Source organism: Salvia miltiorrhiza, chromosome 2 (genome assembly GCF_028751815.1).
Source record: "Salvia miltiorrhiza cultivar Shanhuang (shh) chromosome 2, IMPLAD_Smil_shh, whole genome shotgun sequence".
NCBI lineage: Eukaryota > Viridiplantae > Streptophyta > Magnoliopsida > Lamiales > Lamiaceae > Salvia > Salvia miltiorrhiza.
Window position 1 is genome coordinate 41,733,478 of NC_080388.1, and position 11,614 is coordinate 41,745,091.

Here is an 11,614-nt window from a genome sequence, read left to right on the forward strand (position 1 = left end):
AAATAAATAAATAAATAAATAAGTAAATAAACTGGAAAATAAATAAACTGAAAATTCAAAAATAAATAAATAAATAAACTTGAAATTCAGAAAATAAATAAATAAATAAACTGAAAATTCAGAAAATAAATAAATAAATAAACTGGAAAATAAATAAACTGGAAATAAATAAATAAATAAATAAGTAAATAAACTGGAAATAAATAAACTGGAAAATAAATAAACTGAAAATTCAAAAATAAATAAATAAATAAACTTGAAATTCAGAAAATAAATAAATAAATAAACTGAAAATTCAGAAAATAAATATATAAGTAAAATGGAAAATAAATAAACTGGAAATAAATAAATAAATAGACTGAAAATTCAGAAAATAAATAAATAAACTGGAAATAAATAAACTAAAAATTCAAAAATAAATAAATAAATAAACTTGAAATTCAGAAAATAAATAAATAAATAAACTGAAAATTAAGAAAATAAATAAATAAACTGAAAATTAAGAAAATAAATAAATAAATGGGATTGATTAGGCGTGGGGGAGTTGGTTTCGTAGTTTTAATTAGTGAGTTAATTGTGTGGGTTAATTGCATAGATTAAATAAAAGTGTGGATTTATTAATGACATAAGTTGTAAATAAATTGAAAAGTAAAGGGTATGAATGTACAAAAAGGTAAACAGGGCACTTTTTCGTGGACAAAAAAAAAGGGGTAAGTAGGGCATTTTTTCGTGGACAGATGGAGTATGACATAGAGGAATGGTGGTTCCGCTGCAAGATTGATGCTATTTTTTCCCCCAAGCTTTAACGCTATATATGGATATTATATAGGGTTCAAATAGGGCACTTCTGGCAGCCAAGGTCCGTATATATGTTGGTAGGTTGTTTGCGGGTTGAGTAGAATGAGGTGATAGGATTCCATGAGGTCTTGTCTTGGATTAATAAATAATAATATGTGGTTAGATATTGTAACACCCCGTTTTTCCCTTACTAAGTCTAGAGTAATTTTGAACTTAGAAGTTAAGATGATTCACGCTGGAAATAAAAACGATTTATTTTAATTCCAACGAAAATGATTTTCAAAAATTTTGAAAATTTGAGTTATTTAATTTCATTGAGTTATTTAAATTCATATGCATTTCATATAGTTTTATTTACATGAGCCATTTATTTACCGAATCTTGAAAGATTTTTACAGTCCCGATAATTCAACCCCGACAAATTTTAATTGTCCGATAATTCAACCCCGACAAATTTTAATTGTCCAATCAATGATTCAACTCACTCACACTCAATGTCTTTTCACCAGCCACTTTTCACCATACTCTCCTACAACCACCAACTACTCCCTCCTACTACCTATGCACCATGCTCTTTCATCCAACACTTAACATCACCACTGTAAAGCCATGCTCCTTCTCCTACGAATCCTACAGCCAAGTTCTCCATTTTCCATCTTACACAATCATCCAACATATTGCATCTCTCTCACAAGAAAATCCAAAGCTCAAGAATTTCAACAACTAAGCATATACAGAAACTGATCCAGCAGAATCCTTATAAAGGTTTCACTTCCAAGCTCTACTCTATAAATTGTATTCTCACATTATTTGCCATCTTTGTTAAAATGACAGTAGAGCTACATCACGAGCATACATATGTATTCGCATAATTATATATATAGATACAATCTGTGCATATGCATAAGAAAGCATGAATAATAGAATATGATGTCTTAAAACTTCATTTTGATGTCGGGGCTGCTGTTTTTGTGAGTGTGAAGTCAGAATCGGTTAGAGTCGGCGGTGGCTCGTTGCTGCCGTCTGAGTAAGAACAGAAGGGAAATGGGCGGCGGTGGTGGCAGCTTGGTGGCTGCTACTCGCTGGGAATTTGAGGGCGGCGATGGCGGTGCCATCGGCCAAGGTTGAGCAGAGGAGAGGGAGGAGCGTCGGCGGCGGCTCAGCTGCTGCCGATCAGACCCAGGAGAGAGAAAGAGAGAGGGAGGCTGTAGCATTGTCGACGACGACGTTGCTATAGTCGTCGGAGTGCAGAGAGAGGGGCGGTGCGGCTGGTGGCTGTGTCGACGCCCGGGGTTACAGAGGGAGTGTCGGAGATGGCGGAACTGAAGGGGAGAACAGGGGGCTGGGACGGCGATGGCGGCTTCTGCTGCTGTTCGTCGGAGATCAGAGAAGGGAGTTTTGGGGCTTAGGGTTTCGGCGGCACGGTCGCTCAATCTCTGGGCGACAAGAGGGGTCGCAATTTGCTGCGACTGCCTGAGGTCTGAGGAAAGCGGCGGGGGTGGTGGCGCAGACGTGCGTCTGTGCTGCTGTGTTCCAGTCGAGAGAGAGATTATAGAGCCGAGGGTGGCGCGACCTATCGTCGTTGCTCCTCCGGCGATCTGTGCGGCGGCAGATTCTGAGGGAGAAGGAGGCGGCGGAACTTGAGAGGGAGAGAGAAGGATTGTGGTGTGTGTGAGCGGCAGATAGGGTAGTGAAGAAGATTTGGGTTTTGGGCTCCTATTTTGGGCCGAATTAAATCATTTGGGCCAAGTCTTTTCCTTTAGGACTAGAGTGTTGGGCTTGAGTCTTGGGCTTAGTTTATTTAAATAAGTTATGGGCCGATTTTTTAAAATTGAATATGGGCTAATTTTATTTATTCAACATGGACTCAGTTTTAATTAATAGTTGGGCCTTTATTTATTTAAAATTTTGGGCTGCCTTCTATTAATTAAATGGACTACACTTATATTAATTAATTGGACTATTAATTAGTTTAATTGATTGTTATTTTAAAAGAATAATTTGCATAATGATATTATGTTATTATTATGTGCATATATGATTTAAGCGTGAAATGATTTGCATCAAGTATTTTTGTGAGTGAAAGCATTCATGATTTAATTGGTTTATTTATAAATCCAATTATTTAAGAAAATCGAGTAAGGATATTGTTGGTGTCCTTAATTCAAGAATTTAGTTTTCAATTATTTATTTACTAAATTTTGGAAACCCGGCGTGATGAATCAAGTATGTTTAGTACATCCACTAAGACTTTAAGTTAGCTTCACGAGACCTATTAAGAATAGAATTTCTTGTAGGCTTTATGACCCAAGGGGATTAGCGCTGCTTTCCCAAGACGAGTTTATGTGATTATGATCTTCAGGCTTTGCCTATCCAGGTGGGCTTACTTTCCAAATGTATAAAGTATGATTGAGTTATTAAGCTCTAAATGTTTCAATGAAATGCAAATTATTTATTCAATAAAATGCAAACTGTTTATCCAATAAAATGTTTATGTGTACTCTGCTCTGTTTAAGGCTCGCAAAGTTAATCAATTGAGGTTCTCTTATGACCTAACACGTTGTCTGAGAATCGTGTACACATGCTAGCTGACCTGGTGGGTTGATCTCCATCGGGCACTGGCCAGAGGCATTATAAGGGTGCTCGACGGGATGTGTTCCGGAGCATGTATCATGTAAGGCCTGCCTGGGTAGCGTCCCGAGGTCAATTCAACTTGTCTGAGTTACGTCCTCAGGGCAAGTGCAATGGGAGAAATGGATCCGTCGGTGGCTAAAAGGTCCGGGATCACAACGAGTAACGGAAAGGGAGTGACATGTGCGCACAAATGAAAAATGTTTTAACATGCTTAGAAGTTCTTTCAATTTAAAACCTTCTAAGTTATGTCAATTATAATTGGATAAACTGTCTTTACGGAAATATGAAATGTTTCAGAAAATGCATGCCCACTAAGTACATTAGTACTTAGCCCAAAAATACTTTCAAATGTTTTCAGGTTGGCTGGCTGGTGCTGACGGGACGGAGCTGAGGCTATGGTTAAATTCCTATTTTAGACATCCGCTGTAGCAATCACTCATATCCGTCTTTTGTTATCCCAACTTAAGATCTTTATGTTAAATTTCAAATGGTATACTGGACCGAGCTTAGACTCTTCACTACTGAATTTATGCTAATGAATGTCGGTTGTCAGAAGCATGAAACAAAACTTGTGATCCAAAGGGGCATAGCCCGACTTTCACTCCTATTTCGATTTTAACAAGGTTTTTCCCTTGTTTATTTCTATGAATTATTCACACCTCGATTATATTTATTCCTTCAAGAATTGGGGTGTGACAGATATAATGGAATCCAATCTGACAATAAGATCGTAGTGGACAACTTTGGTGCTCGAATTGAAGATACATCCGAGTTTTGTTCTATGTTAGTTGTTGTAGTGATTTGCTAATGACTAATCCAAATTTTCATATTCTTCATATTAGGAGAGAGCCTAATGTTGTGGCTCACAAATTAGCTTGGTTATTTAAGGATTTTACTTCAACCTAAGAATGAACCTCTGTTTTTTATGGGGGATCTTCTTGCTACTTCCTGCGTTTGTGCATAATAATTCTACTTTTACATTGAAAGCAAATATCTTAATTTGATTTTATTTTGGAGTTGAATTTGATTTTCTTTGGACAATCAAGTTTGTTAGATATGAATATAATTTTACATTGACTAAAGCCAATGGTTATTTAATTAGATTTTTTTTTACTAATTTACTTTTGATGCATTCGTTTTTAAGAAAAATGGTGGAAAATATATATTTTCACTATTTTTCAACTCTTTTCACTTGTTTTGTATGATGGATAATTTTCTCCGGCAATATAGAAAAATATTCTGAACAGCTCATTATTTTTTTCGTTATTTTCTCTTCAATTCATGATAATATTACCATGAGGTAAAGTGTGATAATGTTTTCTCATATTTTTCTTTTTGGTAAACATGATATGAAAAAGTATTGTGACAAAAAAAATAATTACTTAAATTTTCTTATCCTTCCATTTCTCATGATAAATTTACAACAAAAAAGTACGCATCCTAAATAAATATTAATTGTTATTAAAACATACTTCCTCCGTCCCATGAATCTTGAGTCACTTTCCTTTTTTGGCCGTCCCACGAATCCTGAGTCATTTTCTTATATGGCAAAAAAATTCACTCTTTATTCACCTTTTCACTTTTTCACCTACTACACTTAACACACTAAATACTATTTTCTTAATTCCCGTGTTGAAAAGAATTGACTCAAGATTCGCGGGACAGAGGGAGTATTAATTATCCTTTATGTTATCGAAATCCACCTTGAAAATTTTATGACTTAAATAAGAATATCCTTATATAAAGTATTATCTTAGGTTAAATATACGAAAGTGATGCTTAGGGCTGGTTTAGTAGGTATATTAGGATATGACAAGATAGATTAAGTTAAGATAGGGTATTGTAAATAAGGGGTGATAGAATTTGTATATTGTGTTTGATAGATAAAGAAAATAAATATCATGAATGAGTTGTTTTGGTACATCACATTAAAATCTACATTAAATGTATAAATTTTAATTTTAACCTTATAACTACTTTATTAAACTAAAAAACTGATTTAATATAGAATCAAAATAAAATTGATTCAGTTTATTCCCCCAAGCCCACCCACCGCCATCTTCTTCCTCTTTTTCACCACTTGTTCATCTCTTCGCCCACGTCCCACACCCCAAAATCTCTCTCTTCTTCCTCACATTTTTTTCCCCTCTCAATCCAATTATTACCGTTGCCCCCGTCCAAAACGACCTAATCCTCCCATCTGCAAAGGCCCCCAAACCTCACAACACATTGCCACAGCAGCAATCGCTCTGCTATCAACGCCGCCATCGACCTCAGTAGCCCCTTTCTCTGGTTCTCCCGTAACGACTACACCTCCAACACCTTCACCCCCCATCCCCAGCGGCTCCTCACCACAAATATAAAGGAAATCTAGACATAAATGTATGCACAATCTGGTAGGTGGAGTTGTTACAAAATTATTGATCTCGTTTCTTTGTCAGGCACAATTGATTATCTAAACAGGATTTGGGGTTTTAATCAGGATTACTGTTCAAAGCCGTTGTAGCTATTAGATGGTCCATGCGCAATATATAGTCAGGACTTTAGACCGGAGTTTGATTTCTCGAGCATATGTGATTACACATCTTGGATAGCAAACAATTGGTATCGGGTAGATATGTACTCTATCTAGGCCTTATCTGTCATATTGGGCCTTAAAATATTGCAATTGTTATAAGCATATTACTATTATTAAATTGCGATTTTATTAAAGAAAGAAAAGAGAAAAAACCTAAGAACCCTTGAAAGCACAAGGAAGCAGACTAAGGGTCGAGCCTCGTTAAAACCTCTCTGAGAAAAACCCAAGGGAAAAACCTTAGAGAGAGAAAAAGAGTACTCGTCTAAGACGAAACCAGCAAGAGGGAAAAAAGCGGAAATGAGACCGCTTCCAGAACTCTGGCCTAACCATCATCCTGAAGCAGACCCGGCTCTTTTCCCTAACAAAAATATTCAGCAAAACGAAACCACACAAAACAAACAAGAACAGACACGCCCCAAGAAGAGAGGAAAGAACAGAAACCCGATTGGCCTCGACAAGAAACTAAAGCAGCAGCGAAACAAACCAAAAGGCAGCCCCGCCATCATCAACGAAGGAAACGGCGGAAGCAAAGACCAAACCAAAGGTCTTGCCTGAAAACTCCTGTCGCTAGCAAAAGCATTGCCATGACGCATCCAACGGAACCCGACCCCATATGACCCAGTATCTAGCGCACCAGAAAACTGAAAAAAGCCATATGGAACATTCCCACACCACGACCACCAAAACATAACCATCAACGCATACGAGTATGACTGTGAGTAGCCATATCAAGACGCACAACAACTTTAATCTCCTCAATAGCATAATGCCACCAGCCTTCTTCTCTGCTAAAGTTTGCCATAATATCAACAGCTTTGTTTCCCTCCCGATAAATGTGAGAAATCTGAAGAGTAAAATCAGGAAGGAGACGAAGAACCTTATTCCATAATGCAATGAAACGCCAAGGCACTGCGGTAGAACGCTCATCAAGCAGATGAACAATGTACATAGAATTGGACTCAACCCATAAATAAAGCCAACCCCGATCATGAGCAATAAGAATGGCTTTGATAACCGCAAGGAGTTCTGCTTCAAAGGCAAAACCAACTCCACCCTTATAATGAAAATAACCACGAACCCAACTAAAATTATCACGGAAGACTCCACCAGTCGCAATATTTCCTGGAGCCCCCATCGCAGAGCCGTCCGTGTTAACTTTAATCCAAGGAGACACCGGAGGCCACCAATGCACAGCGATGAAATCCGATAGAGGAGCAGCACGAGTAGCAACGCCTATCAATCTAAGAATAGTATAATCTTTCCAAGAATTATTCATATGACCAAGATTAAAGTTATTCTCCATCTCCTTAAAAGCAACTTTGACAAAATGGATGATCAGCCTTTGGTCAAAACTCTTGTTATCAAAGATGCAAGAGTTCCTCTGAGTCCAACTGGCCCATAAAATAGTGATAATGCCAGCATGCCAAAAACAGTCCAGCTGAGAACTGAACTTATAACCCCAGGCCCTAACTAAGAAACTATGCATATCAGCAGCAACAACAGCCTCAGTTAACTGAAACCAACTCAAGAACTCCATCCAAATAGGTCTAACGCAACTGCAAGACCATAAAACATGATCCATAGTTTCACCCGAGGAGAAACAAAAGACACAATGGTTGGGCATGATCATATCATATCTAATCAGGCGATCATAGGTAGGAAGACGATCATGAAGAATCCGCCAGCAGACTAAAGAACGTCTAGCTGGAATATAGGGCTTCCAGATCCAAGAACCCCAGTTGACGCGAGGAAAACGATGACAGTGATTAGCAAACGCAAGAGCAGCAGTGGCCGTGCCATGAAGAGAAGGTTTCCAGTAACGAGTGTCAGAATCCTCGCCAATAGGAAGCACAAAAATATCACCAACAATCTCAGGGAAAACATTAATAAAATCCTGGGTGAAATGCCACACCCCATCATAGAAGTAATCAGCAACAGAATGTCTTAGCAAATCTAGAACATAATGAGGAACCCTGCATTTCTCAGAAATTCTGTAACCCAGCCAGTCATCACACCAGAAATTCGTGGTCATGCCGTCATCAATATAGCTGTACGAATTCTCCACCAAATCACTCACCTCTTCTTTGATACCAAGCCAAACAGACGAAGAGATCGAATCACATCTCACTTGGCAGCTGAAGGTATCCAAGTATCGGTCCTGCAGAATCAAAAACCCGAAACCCTTACCACAGATAAGCTTCCACGCTATCTTCATCAAAAAACACTTGTTCATTAAAGAAAAGGAACGGACACCAAGACCCCCCTCCTCTTTGATGGCACAAACACGGCTCCAGCTCACCGAACAAGAAGGCGTCTTTCTAACATCACCCGTCCAAATGAAATTGCGGCACTTATCATCCAAATCTTTCAGCAAAGATCTAGACCATTTATACACCATCATATAGTGTGTGATAGAACTCTGAATGACCGACTTAACCAGGCAAAGACGACCCGCCATAGATAGAAGCCGCTCACACCATCTAGAAAACTTGGCTAAAATCCGATCATGAATTGGTCTGAAATAGGAAGCACGGACACGTCCATCAAAGATCGGAACCCCAAATAAGAAAAGGGGGCCACACCCTTCACAAAGTTCATTTTTTTTCAGAATTGAACGCTTAGTCACAACATGAACTTTAGCAGAAAAATAAATATGAGACTTATCACTGCAACAGGTCTGCCCAGAAATCCAACTATAATAATCAAGAATCTTCTTAATCGTCTTCGCATATTACTAAAACATTGGAAATTTTACAATAATCATTGCAGCTTAATTATACTTCTTTCTTTTTAAGGGTGCATGATAGATTATGGTATGAACAACAGAAATTTTAGGCAATTAACACTTATTAAAATAAATTACAATATTTAAGTATATATACCGATTTTTCTTTACGTTCCTCATCACAAAAATCTTAAGTGATTATTTCCACATATTTTAATATTTTGAACATTTAAAATAGTCCTATATTAAAGCAAGGAACGACTGTAACTGTCGCGGCGTAAGAAGACAAGCCATATAATTAATTATATCAATAAAAAATTGGAATCAGATACGAAGACAAGCCGAGATTTCCTTTGCTTCTAAGCAAACCCTTTGCGATCAGCCAAAACAGTAAATAAGATAAGAATGCGCGACGTAATATATTAATTATTATTGCATATGCTTTGTTTTTTTAAATACTATATATTAGATAATATAGATATGCATATTCAATTTATGTTTTGTTTGTATTATCTTTTCTCATATAAACGAACCTTTTGAAATTTCCAACTCAAAATTCAATAATTAAATATGCATAATTTATAGATGTAACAAAATTAATATATAAAAAAGTTCGTTTACAAAATTCAATAATTAAAATTATGTAACAAATTTCCAACTCAAAATTAGGTGAAAGTTTGTAGATGTATTTATATATTTTTATTACACATAAAAAATATAAATATATTTTATTATATTTTCAAAGATAGTAAATTTTGTGACATCTGAAATATAATTAAATTTACTACATAAAAAAATATCATAAAATATTTTTATTAATTAGTGTAGCAATCTATTTTCACTCTCTCTCTCTCTCTCTCTCTCTCTCACACACACACACAAATGTTTACTTTAGTATTATTTTTAACTTTTGTTTTAATTTTTTTTATTTATTATTAAAAGAAAACATTTTCTAAGGACTAGTTAATTATGAATATATCGTCATCAAAGATAATTATACTCTTACATATAAAAATACCTACATATATTTACATGTCACAAAAATTATTTACAACATTAAATATCAATAAATATTGTAACCTATTTAAATTTTTGAAACATGCACAATAGTATATCCACTATAAGACCATATAGATCTCATGCATGATACTTCAAAAATTATATCACCATTATATATATAGAGGGTGTGGTTTTAGAGATAACTACATTATTTGTAAGAACGTGAGAACCATCAAATCTAATGCATCCACTGTAAAAATTAATGCACTCAAAAAAATAAAATAAAAATTGCTATTCATCCAACAAGATGATGCATCCACCGTAAATCTTGATGATCGAATGACTGAAAATGGTTCTCCGTTCTTATTTTATTTAGTGGTTCTTTCTTGAACCTCTCCCACTATATATATATATATATATTGTTGTAATGCTCCGTCCCATATATCAAGCGAAGTTGGCTCTACAAATTAGATATCAAAAATTTAAAACATCAAAAACTTTATATCATAAATGCAAGTACATTAATCATAAGTCAAGTAGCCAATAACTTAACCACCCTTTATTTCAATTATTTTATTTTACTTTATAAAATACATGCCATTTACAGACACACATTATAATAAGATATTACATGAAAACACTAGGCTCCGATCACCTAACGAAAAAGTGCATAAACAAAAGCAAAAAAGATTAAAAGAAAAGAAAAAAAACGCCGCGCACACAGAAATTAAATCAACACGAAACGAAATTGCATTCTATATATAGATATATGTTATATTTGAGCAATTATTCAAAAATATAGAGCAGTTTTAAAAAACAAAGTATTTTTTTTTATGTTTTTGAGAGTAAAAACTAGAGTATTTTTAGAAGAAAGAATGAGGAAAATAGGAAGAAACATGGTTGCATGCCATTCTCTCGGTAAGCTTTGCTAGGGATTTGAGATTGCATCCAATTATAGTATCCGCAAACAGACACGTGTCCTCTTCGCAGCTGTCCGGCGGAATGTCCACCACGTACGACTCCATCACCACCGTCTCTCCGCCGCACTCCTCTTTATGCAACGTAGTCGTCGACCGATAGTTCACCAGCTTATGGTCGCCGCCGATTATGCTCACCACCATCACATGCGACTCGTCGTCGAGGCGCTCGAGCCGCTCGATGCTCCGCTCCGCTGGCAGCCCCGACACCACCGTCAGCTCCCTCACGCTGCCGGCGCCGCCGTCGCCGGAGCTGAGGCCACAGTTCTTGACGAACTGCTTGTAGGCCTGCGGCTCCTCGAATTGCCGGACGACGGACCAGACAAGCGGCAGCGGCGCCTGGATGGTTTGGGTGACGACGGAGCCGCACTGGTTGGCGGAGAGGCGGTGGCTGTGGTGGAGGACTTTCATGGCTTCTTCACCGGCGCTGCGACTTTGGGGTTTTGTTAGAGAAATGTGTTTGTTTTGTTGCATATTTATGGAAAGCTCTGTAGTGTTAAGCTTAGCCGCCATTAATTAGAGGTGCTGCCCTGCCGTCTTATAAAGTGGAGGGGGCTGCTAAAAATAGTAAACGGATTCATCGAAATTTGGTCTGTGTTTTGGCTGCATCTGATCGGGAAAATGCATTCAATTTCGCGACTTACCATATATTACTCCCCGTCCCACTTTAATATCTTTCCCTTCCTTTGAACACGAAAATTAATTTTTTTTAAAATAATATTATCTGCACCAATTAAATATATTTTCTTTACACAAAATAAAAAATAAACTTATATATTCTAATAAAACATCTGGAAAAAAAAAATAAGCCTATTAATGGGACGGAGAGAATAAATAGAAACTATATTAATTATATATGCTCTCTAGGGGCAATTAATGATAAAAACCAGCATTTTTAAAGTT

At 36.6% G+C, this 11,614-nt stretch overlaps 1 protein-coding gene across 1 annotated transcript; it reads right to left on the minus strand.

The window, feature by feature from the left end:
• Positions 1-10,385: 10,385 nt before the first annotated feature.
• LOC131013494 (abscisic acid receptor PYL12-like) lies at positions 10,386-11,234 on the minus strand. The gene has a single exon (XM_057941601.1). The coding sequence runs from the start codon at positions 11,222-11,224 to the stop codon at positions 10,598-10,600; it is 627 nt and encodes a 208-aa protein (XP_057797584.1). The 5' UTR covers positions 11,225-11,234; the 3' UTR covers positions 10,386-10,597.
• Positions 11,235-11,614: the final 380 nt, after the last annotated feature.

Bases quoted from the DNA above. Each gene is read 5' to 3' on its own strand.
- LOC131013494 (XM_057941601.1), bottom strand. From the start codon at position 11,224: ATGGCGGCTAAGCTTAACACTACAGAGCTTTCCATAAATATGCAACAA.